Source organism: Eptatretus burgeri, chromosome 1, assembly GCF_056783735.1.
Source record: "Eptatretus burgeri isolate ZD-2024b chromosome 1, Ebu_testis_v1, whole genome shotgun sequence".
Classification (NCBI taxonomy): domain Eukaryota; kingdom Metazoa; phylum Chordata; class Myxini; order Myxiniformes; family Myxinidae; genus Eptatretus; species Eptatretus burgeri.
This window is the reverse complement of record NC_140961.1, coordinates 75,690,470-75,711,405: the sequence shown is the minus strand read 5'-3', so window position 1 is coordinate 75,711,405 and position 20,936 is coordinate 75,690,470. Positions and strand designations below refer to the sequence as shown.

General features: G+C 41.4%; 1 protein-coding gene across 5 annotated transcripts in view; it reads right to left on the bottom strand.

Moving 5' to 3' along the window:
* NSD2 (nuclear receptor binding SET domain protein 2) overlaps nucleotides 1-20,936 on the bottom strand; it is a 152,908-nt gene that overhangs the window by 74,054 nt on the left and 57,918 nt on the right. For all 5 annotated transcript variants that reach the window (XM_085888625.1, XM_085888644.1, XM_085888634.1 and 2 more), the window contains 2 exons: nucleotides 11,807-12,445; nucleotides 11,535-11,664 (listed from right to left, as the gene is read on the bottom strand). In XM_085888625.1, the coding sequence (XP_085744751.1) occupies nucleotides 11,535-11,664; nucleotides 11,807-12,445 (769 nt within the window). The remainder of the gene's footprint in view (nucleotides 1-11,534; nucleotides 11,665-11,806; nucleotides 12,446-20,936) is intronic.

Sequence of the window (20,936 nt, the reverse complement as noted above, 5' to 3'; positions counted from 1 at the left end):
TGGAATGAACTTCCACTTACATACAGCACAATGTCGAATGCCACTTTTGCTCTGTTATCAATGTTTGGATCTATGTACACATGCGAACAGGCATTCTCCCACTGGCATCACATTAAAAACAACTTGCCCGAAACATTGACAGGAGAAAGCCTGAATACCTGCAGGAAGCTTAACTTGATCATCTATGAACCGGACTTCAAAGGAAATCTGCAAAACTATGCAGCAGTAAAAGTCCCATTAGAAAACGGCAATCTCCTATTTCTTCTTCGTCTTCTTTTTCTTCTTCACACTCATTTTGCTTTTCAGCATGTCGGGCCGCAACGAGATTCCTCCACACTGCTCAGTTTTGAGCAATCCTCTCTGCATACTTCTGGTACAATTCCCCTTTCTGAGTGAAGTGCATTTTCAACACTTCTCCTCCAAGTGTTTCTTAGCCTCCCCCCACTTCCTTCCCCCATGGGTGTCCGAAACATAGCATCTTTAATCAGATGTCCCTCTTGTTTGATTATTATATGTCCTATCCATTGCCATTTTCCTTCTTTAAAAATCTTTCCCACCCTTCTTAACCATCTATGATAGAAGACCACAAGTTTGCGTTACATTTCCCTGCTCATTTTTCCATCTCTGCACCATGTAACAATGAGAAGGGCACTCGGTAGAGCGCATACCTCCACCACGTAATGCCTGATCCATGAGAACATATCGGGTCCAATACATTTTTGAAACATCATGTCATATTTCATTTTTGGCCCTATCTCTCAATGGTGAAGAATCATTTAAAAAATTATCAGATCCAGATCCCAATTCAGGTCTTCACCAAAATTGAATCTGAAATTCTTCCTTGTCACACATGCAACGTGTCCACAAAGTTTTGTCTGAATCCATCTACAACTCTTTGAAATGTCATGCAATATATCATTGTTGGCCCTGTCTCTCAATGATGAAGAATCACTAAAAAATTCTCGTAGTCGGATCCGGATTCAGATCATCACCAAAATCTAATCAGTTCGTCCTTGTCACACACCCAACCTGCCCACCAAATTTTATGCGGATGCATCCACAACTCTTTGAGATATCCTGCACAGACAGAAAGGACAGACAAACAGAAAAACAAGCAAACAAGACGAAGACGTCGTGCAGAGCACGATACTTGCAAAATCCATAAAACAAATTTGACCTAAAAAATAATTGGTGGTTGAATTCAATGACCAGATATGCAACTCCTCTTCAAATTTCAAGTGAATCGGATGAAAATTGACAATCTTAGAAATTCGGCCTATGTTGACCTTTTGGCCGATGTTGACCTCAAAAATAATTGGCTGGTTGAATTCAGTGACCTGAAATATAAATCCTCTTCAAAATTTCAAGTGAATCGGATGAAAATTAAGGATTTTAGAAATACCACCTTAGTTGTTGACCTTTGGCCAACGTTGACCTTTTGGTTTATGTTGACCTCAAAATATTATGTTATGTTGTTGACCTCAAAATATTTTTTGAGAAAAGTGAGAAAAGTGAGGTGAGAAAAGCAGCGCCATTGTTATGACGTCGCAGGTACCCCCAGAGTACCCCAGGAAGTGATGGCACTTCCCCCAAGCTCAGTGGCTGTGTTGAGTGTTTGTCTCATCAGTATGTCCGTGTGTGTGTGTGTGTGTGTGTGAGATCCATTATGAGCCATAGACCTTATACATAAAAAATAAGAAAAAAAAAACATTGCTCGAGCTTTACTTGTACAGAGAACGGCAATGGAAGTACAATATAAACTTTAAATTTTTACTATTTCATAATTACACTTCCACAATGAAGTTGGTTCATTGTCTTTCTATAAATTGTATGATTGGCTCCTTGTGCACCAACTGCTCAAAAGTTTTAATTTCGTTTGGCTCTTCTGCACAAAAAGGTTGCTGACCACTGTCCGAGACACTCGTGCCAATTATTCAAAATCGAGTCCCAATGAGTCACATATTTATTAACTTCCCTCCCCCTCCCCCACTGTTTTGTGCACAGACAAAAACAATGTCTGTCTGTACAGGAGACTTTTTGTTTTTTGTATACGAAGTCGAGGCTTGTGTAAGAACGAATGCACAAACATGTAAAAAGGCAGGAGACAAGAGCGGCAGGAGAGAGAAGCACAAAATAGTTGGGAACATAGACAATAGATCGGTGGAAGGGAGAGGGATGGGGTGGGGAACACGGGGGTACACAAGATGGGTACTACAGGGACTTTCAGGAAGGAAAACAGGAAATTTGAAGGAGGTGGGTTTGGGGTGGAATAACAGGGGTAGAAAAGATTGTGGTTTTTGATGGGGGAAGATATGAGATGGTGGTGAACAGCTGTTTTGAAGACCTGGATGGAGGATTAGGATTGAAGAGAGTGTGGGAATTTGTTCCAGATGTGGGAAAAAATAGGAATGAAAGAGGGAGGCAGTGATTCTTGATTTTGGCAGTTTCACCAGAAGGGGTTTTTTGGCGGGCCTTGAGGAAATATAGGGGGGACAGATCACAGACAGAGCCCCGGGGGGGGGGGGCAAAGCCAGAGAGGAGATGGTAGAAGCCCAAGACCACAGACTTGTCTCCGGTGAGAGAGAGTGAGAGACCCAGAGACTCAGCTTCATCACAGGAGATACCAATGATCCTAAAAGCCTTAGTTTCTACAGCGTGAAGTCGAGAAAGGTGGGAAGCAGGAGCACCACCCCAGAGGGGAGAGCAGTTCTCCATCAGACTGCAGATGAAAGCGTTGCAAGTGGTTGGAAGCTCAGGTGTGCCACTGCCAAAGAAGGACTCTGCACAATGCAGGATGCCCAGTTGGTGACTGGCTTTGGAGGCCAGCTTGGAGATGTGGCTTTCCCAGGAAAGATCATGGCAGATAGTGAGACCCAAAAGTTTGAATGAAAGGCCTTCTTCAAGGGGATTGAGAAAGTAGATGGGGGGCGGGGGGGTTCCAGACGGTCCTTTTGGAGATGTCCCATAATGACGTCCCACCGTAATGATGTCCCAGCAAAAAGAGGGTGACAGAAAGATGGATGGAAAAAATCTGGCTATTTCAAAAGAATGATTAAAAATCAAGTTTTACTTTGGAAATGTTTTTCTTTCATGGAAGCCTTCGAGGAAAGAGTACTTTTTCCTGAGGCCTGTTTAAGCATACAACATACCAGGACAGTCCTCCATTTGTAAATTACCCTTCAATGTGAGTGGCTTAATCCACATTAATTAATATATTTCTCTTTCCTGACCTTCAGCTCTCAGGACTTTGGTTATTATCCAATCACCCTGCCTGCCATATGGAGCTTCTTCTTATGAACTATCGACATTTTCGTCGGTCTTGGGCCCACATTCCGATTTTTTTATTTTTTATTTTTATTTCATTCCAGAATTCCTTTCATGTCTTTCTCGACAGTATGTCGCCAGGTATCTCTTGTATTGGCTGCCCAATGGTTCTCTTCCCGTCAGGTGCCCAACATATTGCTCTTTTCGGTACCCTGTATCTTGTCTCAGTTCAGCACGATCTTGCAAAGCACTTTGCTGGCAATGCACGGTGAGGTCACTCCCCCTCAGTTCCCACATTTTGTTGTGTCCCTTCCTTTGGTAGTTTGATTATTAGACCACATTTCCATTCCTTGGGCATTTTTACCTCCACCACAGAAGATGGATGGTTTTCATGGTTTCACCCGTCTATTTGTTTGTTTGTTCGTGAACAAAATATCTCAAAAAGTTGTGGATGGATTCAGATGAAACTTCGTGGAGAGCTTGGGTGTGTAACAAGGATGACATTAGATTTTGGTGAAGATCAAAATCCGGATGTGGATCTGAGAATTTTTTAAGCGATTCTTCATCATTGAGAGATCGGGCCAAAAACGACATGAAGCAGGATATCTCAAAAAGTTGTGAACGGATTTGGACGAAACTTGTTGGGCAGGTTGGGTGTACAACAATGAAGAATTGGTTTGATTTTGGTGAAGATCTGAATGCGGATCCGCATCCTAGAATTTTTAAAGTGATTCTTCACCATTGAATGACAGGGATCAAATAATATAAAGCACGATATCTCAAAAGGTTGTGGACGGATTCGGACGACACTTGGAGGGCAGATTGGGGATGTAATGAGGAAGAATCGATTAAGTTTTGGTGAAGATCCGAATCCAGATCCAGAATTTTGTAAAGTGATTCTTCCCCATTGAGCGATAGGGCTAAAACGATATATTGCATGATATTTCAAAAAGTTATGGACGGATTCGGACAAAAGTTAGTGGATGATTTGGTTCGGTGACAAGAACAAGCAGATTCAATTTTAGTTCAGGTCCAAATCCAGATCCGGTGTATCAGTGGGCTACAAAACGTAAACTAATCAGCCTGGCGGAGGTATGCGCTCTACCAAGTGCCTTTCTCGCGGTCTTGCTTCGATATCTTGTTGATGAAACTACAAGCAAATACAACCCGTCGCTTCGCTGATGGGAATATTAAGATGGGGGCAGGAGCAGCGAGGAAGGGGTGAGGAAAGGGGAGCGAGGTAGTGGGGGAGGGGGGTGAGGAAGAGGGAGGGAGAAGAACAAGGCCTCACCACACGTCGCGATGCTCTCCAGGAGGGGGGAGGGAGCGAGGAGGTTTGTTAAGAGTGGAGTAGTGGGGAGCGGAGGGGGGGTGTTCTGGACATGCGTTTGATAGGGGGACTTGAGGGAAAGCGGGGAGGGGGGAGGGGGAATGGTCCCCTTCTGCTGGCAGTAGTACAGGATTGAACGAAATTGGATACATTCAAACTGCACGTTCAAGCGGGTCATACTAAACGATGCCCGGACACCGCCCAGAGATGGCCGTTGGGGGTAGGGGGTGAGGGGGGGGGGTGGAGAGGCTTTGGGAGGAGGTAAGCGTGAGGTTAAGGGAAAGGGAAAGAAGGGCATTTTCCTTCAATTGCCGAAAAAGCCACGCCAGTGCTCGTGCCTTTATTTCTTAACCTGAGATGAATTGTGGAATTCATCCAAACAGCAGTTACGGCTGCTAAAAAAAAAAAATACATTAAAATAGAATAAAACAACAACAGTAATTTGTCCAGTTCGCACATTCTTTGACACCCCTTCCTCTCCTCAACCTCCGGAGAGTTGTATGGTGGTGGAGGGGGTTTGGGAGGAGGAGAGTGTGTGGGGAGGGAAAGGAAGGCAGCCAGCCAAAGGAGAGGGGAAGGCAGCGTGAGGAGAGGGGGGATAACATCCTGGCTCCATATATTGGCCTGCAGATGTGCACGAAGAATGTGTTGGTACAATGCTCCAGCTGTTGGCAGCCTATCAGGGAGAAAGTGCTTTCAATCGTCGATTGCGAAAGTGAACTTGTTGCTGTTGCAGACTTTGGTTTCTTTGAATCTGCATTCTCAACCGTCAATCTATCTATCTATCTATCTATCTATCTATCTATCTATCTCTCTATCTCTCTATCTCTCTATCTCTCTATCTCTCTATCTCTCTATCTCTCTATCTCTCTATCTCTATCTCTATCTCTCTCTCTCTCTCTCTCTCTCTCTCTCTCTCTCTCTCTCTCTCTCTCTCTCTCTCTCTCGTGTTTGATTTTAAAATGTTTTAGCATACTGGATGTATTACAGTGAATACGTGATGAGGTAGGTCTATTGAACAAAGTGAGCATGCAACTTTCGGACTGTCTTCTTTAACCTTCCCGAAACAGTTCCAAATTGCACTTCTGGATCTTTTGAAAAACATGTCGTCAAAAATGTATCAATTGATATATATTAACCTACCCGTCCGTCAGCAAAGCAATCAGCATGCTTTACCCGCCAACTCGAAATGCCTTGCTATTCATTGAAAAGGAACACTCCTTGGGGCGTGTTTAGTTTGCAAGTGACTTGCTTTTGATGCTATATTGCAAATGGGATTCCCCCAGACGCTTGTTCCTTTTCGATCAATACATTAGCAGGCCATATATAACCGGAACATGCGCAACAGGGAGGAAAAAAAAATTCCCCGGGAAAAAAAGAAGCATATTTCGATGAAGTAGGAATTACTCGGAATCGACGTCGATTCTGGTTCACGACTAGGTTTCTTTCGATTCAATGGTTGGAATTGAGTACTTTCAAATCCATTCCACCTACCACTATTAAGCACTCAGGCAAGCACTCCAATGAAATGGTTGATAAGGACCGCGGCTGGCTTGGCAAGAGATTAGCGATCGGTTGTAACAAACACCGTAGTCTCGGACATTATGTAAGGTTGCATTTTTTTTTTTTGCTAGATTTAGTCAAAATTTGATATGATGTTGAGTAGACACTGGAGAATCAAAAAAGTATTTGCTACATTGTTTTTTTTCATGTGCAAGGGGGGGGGGGGTCACCAGCAATTTCAAAATGGCCACCATTTTTTCAATATATTTTACTAATATTTCAAGTCTCTTTGCCATTAAAAACTTGTATTGGATTAAAAATGCACCTAACGTCAGTCAGAAATGAAATATAAACGATAACAAACATGATTCCCAAATAATGACATTATAGCTGGGCACTAAAAATCCAAAATGGCCACCAATTTGATAATTTAATGCTATTTTAAGAGTTTTGTTAAATAATGATTTTATACCAGTACTGAAATACACCAGTAAACATCGATGTCAAATGTTGCTTATTAATCATTCCCTATAACCCGATAACACCAACTGTTTATTTCAAAATGGCCGCCATTTTGATAATTTAATGCTATTTTAAGAGTTTTGTTAAATAATGATTTTATACCAGTACTGAAATACACCAGTAAACATCGATGTCAAATGTTGCTTATTAATCATTACCTATAACTGTGATAACACTAACTGTTTATTTCAAAATGGCTGCCATTTACTTATTGCATAATGGCCGCCATTTATATGTTACACACACTGTTACACATTTTTACAGTTATTCAAATATGTATTGATATGAACAATGTTTGTGCATGTATCCATTTGATACTTACCTATTTTGATCTGTATTACTCGCTCTCTTCATCACTTTCACAGTCTGATGAATCGGATACATCTGGCATTGGAATGTTATTGCATGCACCAACTTCTGCCTCACAGTTACACAATTCAGTGCACTCAAGATGATGTCTCTTACATGTGCATGTGTTACGTGAACATGCACTCGTTGAACACGTACATCTGATGAGCTCCACAACTGCTTCAGGGGCAGCCTGCTTCTTTGATAAGACCGGTCTTGGTCTGCCATCCTCTTTAGACCAGCCCAGTTGGCACGGATCAGGAATTACTGCGTGGATGATAACATTCTGGTTCCATATATTGGCCTGCAGATGTGCACGAAGAATGTGTTGGTACCATGCTCCAGCTGTTGGCGGCAGTTTGTCTACACCTTTATTTTTTGGAAGTGCTTTGAAACATTTCCATCTGAGGGTTGAAGCATCTTCAGCTGATACTTTGTTAGTACCCAGGAGATGGCCCAAAAATGCCTCACACCCCTTCTTTACATTTACAGATGGTACACTACCTTCTCCCGGTTTGGCAAAAGCGTTTAAAACTTGAGGTGGCGACTGCATGTACGTTTTGAATGCTGTTCTCTTACCAATACCGTTGATATGACCAGTAATGTCGCATCCCGTGATGGTACGGAAGCCTGGGAGTCCTGCTGCCCGTTCGGATCCCAGATGATGATATATTGGTTGTAGTGCAACTCTTCTTCTCGTGTCAGATGTGCCTGTTACAATGCCAGCATATTTGTCAAGCTGTGGCAGTCTTCTCATGATCAACACAAACCAGTCAGTATCTTGTGTGAAGAAGTCAACCTCGTTTCCTGGTGAAGCGGCCACTTCAATACCATGAGGAATCATTAGCATGTCCGCCTCCTCTTGGGTAGTCACAGTTGTTGTTGGGGGATTCTCTGGTGTGTTTGTGTTCACGTCTTGTCGTGTGGCTGTTACAATAGGATGTTTGCAATATTTTCCAGCTTTGGTGGCAAAATAAATTGTAAGTTGATCTTTAGTTTTGCTGCTTGACAAGAATACTGATTTGTTCGTAATTGGTGTAGAATTTTCAACAACAATTTCCACCATGTTTGTTGGACATGACTGTATCGGATATCGTCCTTGAGCGGAAGGGTGTTATCATAATTGTCAGATGACACGACCACCAGTGTAAAGGTATTTGCCGAGTAGGGAATCTATGTTGGCTACAAATGCCTCACCAGGATCTTTGCAGGTGCTGGAAGTCTGAACATTCATCAGTGTTTGGACTACTGCCATTCCATCAACGATGAGGTAGCATTTCACAGTTTGCGTGACTGGTGATGGCATTACTTGAACATCTCCTAATTCTATTGATGTAACATCTGCATCGGCCTGTGATGGTGCACTTTCTTTGGTTGCTTCAGGCTCTACAAGACCTTCCAAAGCATGGATCAGATGGCTTTTGTTGACACAAGGGTGCAGGGTACCATCAGGCTTCATAAGTACAGGATTGATGTTACTAAACTCGCACTCGGATGTTGCGTGTTGTAAATAAAGGTCACGTTCAGACTGAGCTATGACCAACAGCCTGCTGAAGAGATTGGTTGTTGACCTGAATTGAAAGTCCTTTGTATGGCCCTTCATTGATACCTTTTTACTTAAAGTATCCCAATTAACATGCTTGACCTTTGTCATCCTATCCCATAGGTTTCTTCCACCTGTTACTCGCTCTTACACAAATGCAACTTTGGCCGACTCCCCTCTGCCAAAAACACTCAAGATACTGGCCTCGGTATCCTGAGTTAACGCCTGTTTGGTAACAAGGTAATGGAGTTTAACCTTCTCATCCTTAAATATATTCCTTGGACTGAGTATCTCCTTCACTGCACCCACTGCACCCACTGCACTTTCCTGTTTATTTAGTCTGGTTTCTGATAGGTGATGGTGCGAATCAGTATTTGTCTTGGATGATGACAAAAACCCCAACATATCCTCTGCTTCCTTCGAGATGCGACTTAAGACAGGGGCAGCAAGACATTATCTGAGTAAAGTTTCTGGTTTATTTATTATACACTGCAATCCACTATCGCCTATGATATCTTTGTTGTCCTGTTCTTGGGCATGGTCTGCTCCCATTGTCGTGAATAGAATGTTGCTCTAACCCTAACTCTAACAGCTCTTGGTCCAAGGCCTACTCATTAACACCTAGTACATAGAAGTAACACCTACCCCAATGAGGCATGGCATACTTAATTTGGTTGAGAATATGCCTTAAATCTTTTGCTTTACTTTATCAATTACATTATACAATTCCAACTTACCAATTCTGTCAAAACTTTCATCCTATCAGTGCAGCTCAACGCACATAGCAATTGTGATTGTCAAGCTTGCTTGAGACGGCCTGTATCTCATGTCTCATTATTTTAAAGTATGGAAAGCCAGCAGTGTCCACATTAATTCATGGTTTCAATTGTAGTTAAAAGGTGATTTCAGTGGTTAACTATGAAAACATTATACCTTTATTATTTTGTTATGCTTTATGAAAATAATACGTGTTACCCAAAGCTAAAAAGAGTAGAAAATCAAAATGGCGGCCATTTTGGATTTGTTGGTGCTCAGCTCCAATGGAGAATGAGTTGGGAAACATGTTTAATATTATTTAGATTTTATTTCTGACTGATGTCAGGTGCATTTTTAATATAATATAAGTTTTTAATGTCAAGAAACTTGAAATATTAGTAAAAAATATTGAAAAAATGGTGGCCATTTTGAAATTTCTGGTGACCCCCCTTGCACATGAAAAAAAAATGTAACAAATACTTTTCTGATTCTCCAGTGTCTACTCTACATCATATCAAATTTTTACCAAATCGAGGGGAAAAAAATGCAACCTTCCAAATAGCTACATTATGTCCGAGATTATCACCCGGAGACGCTCGGAGTGTCAAACAATGTCTGAATTGTACAAATGAAAACTTCTGTTTTTCAGCAGTCAAAACTGCTGCTGATAGTCCATGGGCCCAGGCATATATCGGTACCATCTGGGAAAACAAACTTTAGGGCTACTAAGTTATTGGTAGGGACTATATGATTATTTCAATACGTGATAACCGTTCCAGAAGAGCAGCTTAGTGTATGTATTTTGCATTTTTACCATTTTACCATTCTGAGATATTGACATTTTGGGGGGAAAAATCACACAATGGACTATTGACACATCCCATGAAGGTAATATCATTCAATAACAGCTCAGGATATCCAGATTTGTTTGCCTTTTTGCTTTCATTATGCGGAGGGTGGGTACATTCCAGAGATGATAACTACCAATAAGCTGCCAGTCTGCAATGGTTATCACATCAAAATATGATCTATATATATATACACCAATTCAAAAATCATAACTAGGATTGGTTTCCTTAGATGGTAGCGAGAAGTGGAATTTCTGGCCTGGGCCCATGGACTATGAGTTTAAGAGATTCTAGAGCTTATCACTCTAAAGAAAGGCATGAACACTGGCGTCTCCGGGCATTTATAAGCATTGCGAAGTATCCAGTGATTTGTGGGTATGAATATGAGCCATTCGACGATATGCGTGAGGAAAGTGAAAAAAAAATTTGAGCGCTTTTTTGTTAAACAGTTGCGGTCTGTTCTTAGTCAAGGCGTTGTTGAGCAGACCAAAAAAACATGGAAAATTAAGACCCCCATGAGGGAGAGCAGGCTTAGCAAGGGGCTGACCAAGGATGCAGCCTTGATAAAGGATAATTAAATAAGATAGTTAATTATCTTCAAAATGAGTGTTTTAATTAACCCAAACACCCAGTTTTCATTCCTGCACTCCCTTGGAGTTCTCTTAGTGTGCATACAAAGTGTCAGGCCGTTAGGTTTCATGGTTTTGGAGTTATATAGGAGACACTGACACACACACACACTGACATTTATTAGTGTAGATTAAAATCTGTTCTCACCGTTTGTGTGGTGGCTGAGCACAGTTCATTTCATTGTAATTATAACCCCAGCATGAGGAAGTTCACGGCCTTTGGAAAATGGTGTAAACCTTGTTATGAGGTCACATAAAAAAAACACTACACGATTATTGAGGGTTTGCTCGGCCAAAGTATAAACAAACGAGGAACCAATCGTTGCGGCAGAATCTCGTTCAGAGTTTTCTGTGGGCCAGAAACCAAAGCAAAGATCTGTTTGGCTTTCACAGCAGATGATGCACGGTCCCTTATGGCAGTCCGTCGCCAAAAGAGGGATAATGCAGGCGGTACACGTAACCAACCGGTGGTTCACCGTTACATTGGTTCATCAGGATTGGGATCAGGGCACTGGTCAGTGTCCAGCAACGATTGTTTGTCTGAATGATGAAGCTTTACGGACTGATGTTGACATAAACGTCTGCAATTCCCTGTGAGAATTGTACACTGTCGCTTTTGTATAATGGTCCACGAGAAAGTCAGGCTGTGTCGTCTTCACTCCTACTCAAAGCTCCATGACATCTCTGTATCTCCCCTCCTTCTCTTGCTATCTAATTTTAGTCTTTACATTTAGCTCGTATGCACACAATAAAGAGCTAAGTAAAAAACTTAAACACAAGCATGTGCTTACCTTGTGAACTGACAGCAGCACCAGATGTTAACTTGTAGTGTTGCCGCTCTTTCTCTTTAAGAGTTTCCCACTGGGCACTTAAGATCAGGTTGACTTCTTCTTCGCTAGCATCTGGATGCTCTGAAGCCAACTATGCAGAAAAGCAATAAAGAGGGGGATTGAGGGATGGTGGTTATCACTATCAACACAAACTCTCAACATAAAAGGATACTTAAACGGCAAATGTTCCAAAAAAAAATGTGATGTAGCAGCATACAGATCGAAGGCCTCACCTTCTCTTGATGTTGTTTGCAAAAATTCCCAAACATGGTGAGCCTTGACTGGACAATACCACCACTTAACAGTGTTCGGTGAGGAGTTGGCATTTCTGCTTTGAGCAACATATCTTCATACTCCATTTTAACACTTCTTGCTTGTTCTTCGATTCCGGATAACCTCCGGTCACAAAGACGACCAAGTCCATGTCTGCCTGTTTGGTATAGGTCACAATGGAAATTTGCTGTAGGTGCTGCTGAGACCACTGAGGCCACATACGGCATGATGGTAAGGCCACAGTCTTGGTCAAACTCGGCAGTCATGCCATGCAAGTTTCCACGATGCAGGGATCCCATGGCCGCAAGCATCGTGGTATCAAGGGTGGCCTTAGATCCCGCCTTATCTTCAGTGTCAGGTACCGATGAGATGGGTGAGGCCAGAATATCCTCAACCGCAGGTCCATCATTGCGAAAAGGACCCGGTAAAAGAGGTGGGCCAACGGGAGAGACAGGGGCAGCCAGGGGGACGACACCCGCAACACAAGGCAGCGAGAAGCAGTCAATGCGTTGTGAAGGTGTGAGACTTACTGCTCGCACCAGCTCTGCCAGCCCAGCCTCCCACTGTGCACGCAGCCGTCCTGGGTAGCAACGAAGCAGCTACAAAACATACAGGGATCAACTTAAAACTCAAAGATTGGTTGTCCTTGTACCTTAACAATGGCAGGGTAATGAGCTTGTGAATCACTCTAAGCCTACTTTTAGAAATTGCCTGTACTCAATCAAGTTTCATTTCCTTTCATTTATCCAACTATTGTCCACATACAAACTTAACCACAAACCTATTCAAACAAGTTAATATAAATACAATCAATGTTACACCTACATGAGGTTGCATATTATGGTTGCATATTTGGTTGTGTGGTTGGATGTTGTGTTTTTAACCAAGCCCATGCCCCCTCCCCTGAGGGGGGGGGGCAGGCGAAAAAAAAGAAAAGAAATACAAAAACCTACAAAACATTAAAATAAATATTTTTTTGTATAAATTTGCATTTTCTTCTTGTGTTGATAAATTAGTATGGTCGGAGTGGTGACCCATCCAGGATTGTGCCCAATAGCCAAGGAGACTGCTTAGGCAGCACCAATGCTCTGCACAGAGTATGGTCCCAATGGATGGGGGGTGGTGCTGTGTTAATTAGATAGGGATTAAGGCCAATTATCCCCAGTATGTCATTGCCTCCGTGACCTTCTCCTTATGTTTTTGTATTTCAAGACTGGAGATAAAGGGGCATCATGTCCTGAAAATAACTACAACTGAGCTGCACATCCAAGCAAGAAACCTGACCTTCCTGGCTTCGTAATAGAAAGTAACGCCACCGAGGCTTGTGATAGGTGAGTGTGACATGAGAGGAAAAGTGAGGTTCGAAGAGCGGATAGTTGCCAGAGGACACAGTTGGTGGGAGGACACGATCGAGTAAGGGGGTCTTGCTGGCTGGCTACGTCTGTACACGACGAAAGACAGCAACACAATTCTCGTGTAATGCTGTGAATTTGCCCCCGTGCTGGAGCAAGGCGCTAGCTATTCCTGTTCGGCTGAGACATGAAGTGTGTACATTTCTGAGAATGGAAGAAAAGCGTGCCTCGTGGCCTTATGACGGAACCTCAGAGATCGTCACATCGTGTGGTCAAGGAAGGTGAACGATCGTTGTGAGCGAACCTGTTGCAAGAGAGGAAAATTTGGCATATTCGTTCATGAGAAGAAGCCGCACGGCATGTAGTGAGCCCTGGCATTGAATACCGCCTCACAAATTAACTCATGTACGTTTCCTGCGCAGAGAGTGGCTTGGCACCATTTTAGATGCATCTTTGCATGCAGGACGAAGCAGCTCGACCCCAAAGTTTATGAGACCATCTCTGGATAAAGCTAAGTGCCAAAATACAGGAAGGATTTGCTTTTATTTTGTTTTCCCCTTGTCTGTATTCGGGGCTGATCGTCACTGGCGCTCCTCATGGCTGGTTCACTTCATCGTCCTTAAATTTGGCTTTCTGCATCTTAGGTGCTACTCGTTGCTGGCACTGCTCGTGGCTGGTTCACTTCAAAGTGCTCTGTTTTGGTTTTATTCATCTTTGGACAGACTTAGTCACTGGCTCCCGTCATCTCGCACCTGGTTTCCGTAGCGGGCAGCTTTGAGTCCTGCGTCCACCCTGCACATCATAGACAAAGGGAAGTCGCCACCTGCATTCTTACCTCGTTGTATAAGTGTGATCTGTGGTGCCGAGAGTGGTTTAGGTTTCGCTCATTATTTCTTATCATTGTATAAAAGTTTATGTGCCCCTTCATTCCTATCTGTGTCCGCTGATCGCTTGGTTTGTATCGTTTCTGATGGCGTCTCGTCTACCACCTTCCCTGTAGTTGTCCTTACACATAAACCCTTTAAAATGCAAATAAACATGTTTGAGCCATCTGCTTTCTGTGCATGTGCCATCAATTCTGGCTCATTTGAATGATCCTTTGGCAACAGTCACCGTAAGTTAAAAAAACAAAAACTGAACACAGTGCAGTAAGACACCGTTTGGGCATTTCCCAGGATGAAAGGTCCTGGCGCTGAGGCATGCCGTAGTAACGGGCACGAAGACGTGATAACATATATATTGGGGTATAGAGGGTACATCGGCAATTCCTTTTATGCATTTCTTGCTCGACTTGCAGTGTGTATAACAGAAAGGAGGATGTGTGAGAGAGTGGCCCAGGTTGCCATGAAAGGCTCACTTTGGACTTGGAGGAAGTTCATGGAGGTAGGTCAAATAGTATAGGTTGAGGCTGATTGGGTGGTGGTTCTTTCAGCCTCAAATGTGGTATTGATCGCGTGTGGAAGAGACATGGAGATGTGTATTTATGGTTGTGGTTTTGAGCAGTGTATGTTATGAGGCTAGGTGGTTGGTTCTGTGTGGTTTTTTTTTTTTTTACCCGTGCCAGAGGAGAGGGTATTGCATTTGGGTCCATTTGTCTGTTTGTCTGCACAAAATGTTTGTGTTTTTCTCTGCAACCCCTTGTCGGATTGAGATGAAATTTTCATCATCGGAGCGACCACTCGTGTAGAATGTTTTCATTATAATTATGACGTCTTAGGTCACGTGGTGTGGCAGCCATGTTGGAAAAACTGAAAATCTTTGGACCTCTGCATCTTAAACCACACCAAGGGGAAAAAAAATGAAACTTGGCAAGCACTCCTCATGGGGAACAAGTGATTTTTAAAAAAAAAATACATCATAGGTGCCTTCATTATGACATCATAATTGCATATGTAGAACGCTACATCCGATCAGTATGAAAATTTTTGAGGGTCATCTCGGGATAAACTGGTCCACAGAAATATTTTTAAATGATGTCATCGGTCACGTGATTCAACAGCCATATTGTTTTTTTATTTTTTTTTAAACCTTCAAAAAACCTTCTTTTCCGAAATGGCTGAACAGATCGAGGCAAAATTTTACACGTATGACCGCTGATCCATGAGAAACAAGACGTTCACACATATGACATCATGGGTCACATGGTTTGGCAGCCATATTGGATTTACCCTAAAACCCATCAAAAAATAATCTTCTGCAGAACAGCTGGACAAATCGAAGGGAAACTTCACACAAATTTTCCCCAAGCCTTGGGGATACCAGGGTATTCATGCATAATTGATGTCACATGGTCTGGCAGCCATGTTGGATTGAGCAAAAATCTTTTTTTTAAAATTCTCTCTTGAACCGCTTCATCGATCGATGTGAAACTTCACAATTATGATCTAGTCGTGAGAGGCAATATACGTTTTAAATTTCAACTTGATCGGACATATGGTCTGGCAACCAAAATTATTTAATTGTTTATATCTGGGTTATTATTATTTATTTTTTTTGAATGAGGCCCACTTGGTTGCCCCTGGGTGGGTTTGAGGGTAGAGTAATCGTGGCTGAAACCTAAATCCTATCCAGGTTCCTTGTGATGACTTCATCTTTGCTTTTTGCTTGTTCGGGTTACTTCTGATGACTCCCATGCAGGACTGTACCTATTTGGTCTTCAATTTCATTTGAATTGAATTAATTTTGATCCCATTCTGAATTCAATTGAATAATAATAATAATAATAATAATAATAATAATAATAATAATAATAATAATGATATACGTCATGGGTCAGGGTCAGGTGTCCGATCAAAGTGGGTTTGCATCAAAGCGGGATGTCTACATACACGGTCACCAATCATTGCCAGCAGTTATAAAGTGACAGTTCCAGTTATGTCTATTATTAATTATGTAACACACCAGTACACAAACACCACACAAAACAAGTCCTGCCAAGGGTCTGCAATCTCTGATTGCTCTATTTCGTGTGTGTGTGTTTTCTTGCAAGTGATTTGCTGTCAAGTGGTGTATGTTGCTATGTGGGTGTTTCGTTGATCGCTCCAGCATTTATTTTCAGTGCTGTTGATTCTTGGAGTGGAAGCTCGTGTTTTGTTGTTGTAATTTGGGTTATTCCAATGATATTCATACTTCATGATAAATTAATCAAATAATTATCAGTGATACCAGGAATATGTTTATTCTTGTAAATTAACAGCCTTTACAAATGCACATGAAATAAACTGCTTTATAAAAGTAAATAACAAGAACAGTATCATTTTATAGCATTAGTCAATACTTTGTGTGCCTCCCCTTTGCCTTCTTGAGTGCCATCATTCTTTTACCCATGCTTCCTGTTTATAACTGAAGCACTCTTACAGGAATATTGTGCCAAATATCCTGTAGTACATTGCCCAGTTCTGTAAGGTTAGCCGGGTTCCTCTTGTTCTTCTCTATTTCCAGGGAATGCATATGATCCTCCTGACTCCGGCATGGTCATTCTAACACTAGAGAGCACACAAGCTGTAACCTTATTGTCTCAAGATGTTTTACTTTCTTGGAAGAGTGTATTGGATCATTATCTTGATGAATTATCTTCCAATTAGTGGGGCAGATAACAGCAATTTTTGAGAGGAATCGTGCAAATGATGATGCAAGCATCAAATTTGGCACATTTGTTCTCCAGGGGATACTAATCAAATCTGCCTAATTGGCCATTTGAAAATCCAAATTTCGAGAAATTTGAAAAAAAAAAAAACTTCAAAAAAGTCAAGATCATGAATCAATGTTGGATGCTGGCTGAGATTGGTGAATGTTTCAGAAACATCATCAAAGACGTTCCACGTCTGCCATGCAGTTTTCTTCCCTTTACCGTGGAAGGCAGACACGACGTCACATCCAGTGAACGCATGGAAGTATGGGATGACTCTTGCTTTCTCAGGCCCTATTGCAGAAACTACCTCATGGACTGGAATCCATCGCGCCTTGGCTCCTTGGCCAAAGGCAATCCACATGTTCTCAAGACCTAGTTCCTGTAAGGATGGCAGTACAGATATTGCTATGACTAGTATGTCCATGTCATTAGCCTTAATGATAATGGACTTGCTACCATCCGTCGTTGCATCCCTGGCGTGTACAAATATTCGAGTGTCAGCTTCTTCATGACAACATGGAGACACAGCATCCAGTGACTTCCTTGTGTTGCTAATGGCATCTTCTCCTTTTGTGACAATGACTGTGCTTGTCGTCTGTGCTTCACACATCTTTTCCGCAAGGAAGTGAAACAGCTCAGTCTTGTTGCTGTCATCTCGAAGAAAGCTTCTCCAGTTACTTGGGGTCTTACTGGTTCCCGTCACTCTTCTTCTGATTCCTTGCCTCCTTTTCGACCTTGCCTCAGACTTCAGACTTGACTTCTTGTACACATCAAACACTACGTCCACCCTCTCTCTTGTACCTGGCACCATAGGATTCCACCTTTGGGATGATGTCTTCTTTAGCATAGTCATTAAATATCTTTGAAGTGCGTGGAGGTAGGGCATTGATAAGTGCTGAGCCATCAATGATGACTGCATCTCCTCTTCGTTCTCAGTCTGGGATGTTCACTTGCGCTTCAAGAATTTCAGCCAGCTGTGACTTCAAATTTTTTTATTTTTATTTTTTCAAATTTTGGATTTTCAAATGGCCAATCAAGCAGATTTGATCAGAAAGCCCTGCAGAACAGAAATGCCAAATTTGATGCTTGTATCATAATTTGCACGATTTTTCTACTATCTACTACACTAAATTAAATGATTTCTACTCGGAACTGAATGGCGCTGCAGTATCTGCTTGTAGTTCTCTTTTGTTAATGTCACATTTATTTTAACCAGTTTTCCCAGCACACCAGGACAGCACACCAAACACTGAGAGACAACTCCAGACAGTCACAGAGCCTCCCCTGTGTTTAACAGTAGGCTGCAAACATTGAGGGTCATAAGGTTCACCAGGTTCTCGGCATTCAAACTGGCATCCCTTAGATCCAAAATGTTCAAACTTTGGTTCATCAGTCCAGAGTGACCGATTCCATTATTCAGTCACCTAATCTTGGTAATTCTGTGCAAATTTCAGTTTTTTCACATTATTCTGTGGTCTCGGCAGTGGTTTATTTGCTGCAACTCTGCCATCGAGGTGTGCTGCAATCAGCCTTCTGCGTACCGTGCTGGACGAGATGTGAATATTCAGGCCTGCTCTCATTTCATTTATCAGCTGCTGACTTGATTTTCTTCAATCAAACAAGTTGAGCAACTTTGAGTGCTTGTCCTGCCTTGGCGAGGTTCTTCTGGGTCTTCCTGGCCTTTTCTTGTTTTGTACAGACCCATTTTATTTCAGGCATTGCAAAGTTTACCTTACACGATTGCAGATCCTCAGCTTTTCTGCTATTTTCTTCAGAGTGCGCCCTTCTTCTTGCAGAGTTTGGATAATCGCACTCTGTTCTTTTGAAAGTTGCTTCCTTGGCACAATTCTGAACGCACCCAGACTTTCAAGGAAACAAGATCATGAAAAGTAATGTCACATATTCACTAATTTGAAACTTTTTTTTATTGTGGTTTCTTGTAATTTGCATAAATGTAACTGGTGTTAATTCCAAAAATAATTTATTATTATTTACTGTACAAAATTCACAAACTGTTTCCTGAATATTTTATTTGTGGGAAGTGTATGTTACTTCACATGATGTGCTGCATTTGAAGGATTTATGGCAATCCACCGAACAGAAGACAGTTAAGACTTGGCTTTCCAACTTCTGTGAGCTGCAATTTGTCATGCGCATGAAAAGAACACCTGATAATATATGTAAAGCAAATAAAAAAAATTTGGATTTCCTTATTTATTTTATATACTTGAAAGGTAGATGTGATATTAAATTGACTTTCACAGCAATTTGAATTGCTTTCTCCTGATCTTGCACATTTCTAACTTCCCCAAAATGTTTAATGGGGAATAGCACCACAAAAGTGGAAACAACCTTAACTTTTGCACAGAACTGTACATGTACAGCTTGGGTGTTTCAAAACCAAACAGATCAATTTGTTGAGTCAAGTTATTTCGAAAAGACAATGTTTGGGGATGTTCATTTTCGATTTTGAAAATTGGTTGGGCATATTTACCTCTGCCACCGAAGGTGAATGGAGGTTATCTTTTCACCCCTGTCTGTTTGTCTGTGAGCATGATATCTCAAAAAAATTATGAATGGATTTAGAGGAACCTTTGTGGACAGGTTGGGTGTCTGCCAATGACGAATTGATTAAATTTTGGTGAATCAGATGCAATCATTTTTTAATTTTTCAAACTGATTCTCGTCATTGAGAGATGGGGCCAAAAACGATATACTGTAGAGCACAATATCTCAAAACGTTATGGCCAAATTCAGATAAAACGTGGTGGACAGGTTGGGTGTGTGACAAGGCTAAACCAATTAGATTTTGGTGAAGATCCGGATCTGGATACCAGAATTTTAAAATTTTATTCAAGTGATTCTTCACCATTGAGAGATTGGGCAAAAAACGACATGTAGCACCATGTTTCAAAAAGTTAAGAACAAATTCGGACGAAACTCGATGGACAGGTTGGGTGTGTTAGTGTAACAGATAAACCCAAATGCAGGTGTAATTGTTTAAATTGTCATGGAAGCATGGGATTAATCATGAGTGGTACTTAGAAGGAGCATTTTCCAAAAAAAACAAAAAACATTGGACATCAAAAAGTTCCAAAAACAAACAGAAGATGAATGGGCTTAAAAACTTGAGCTTTAGCCTCCTTTCCATTTCTGATGTCTTTCTCACTTTACCTCATTTTCACAAAGGTGGCCCTCGTTTTGAGAAATGTATATTTAACGTCAACGTCTAATAGATCTTGCATTGATGCAAAAAGAGGACTCCAAATCAGGGCAAGAGGGAATATTCCATGATTAGGGGGAACACCTCCAAATATTGGGGATAGAGTCTTAAATTGGTACATCCAACCTTAAAAGCAAATTATGTGTCAGTAATTGAGATTTGTCATACATTTGCCATCGAGGTGACAAACACCAATTTCAGACTATCTCCAATATTAGGAAGCCTTCGCCCTAATAATGGAATGTACCTACTTGCCCTGATTTGGAGCCCTCTTTTTGTATTAATGCAAGCTGTTAAGACGTTAAGATATCTATTAGACTATTAGTCTATTAGATATATAATAATCTATAAGACGTTAAGACGATAAATCTACATTCCTCAAAACGAGGGCCACCTTTGTGAAAATGAGGTAAAAGTGAAAAAGACATCAGAAATGGAAAGGAGGCAAAAGCACATGTTTTTGGGTCCATTCATTTTCATTTTTTGAAAAAAAAAGAAGAAAATTGACATCCAATGGGGTTTTTAATAAAAGTACTCTCTTCAGAGCAATCATGCAAAATTTCATGCTTCTATCACAATTTGAATTATTTTTCTGCTATCTGCCTCATTATGTGACAAGGCCAAATCGATTAAATTTTCATGAATATCCAGATCCAGACACTTGAATTTTTAAAAAGATTCTTCTCCATTGAGAGATAAGGCCAAAAACTATATATAGCACGATATCTCAAAGTTATGGATGGATTCGTATCGGACGAAAAATTGCGGACAGCTTGGGTGTGTGACAAGGACGAAATGATTTGACTTTGGTGAAAATCCAGATGAGAGAACGTTTAAATTGTATGGTCATTTTTTACCATTAAGAGATAGGGCCAAAAAAAGGA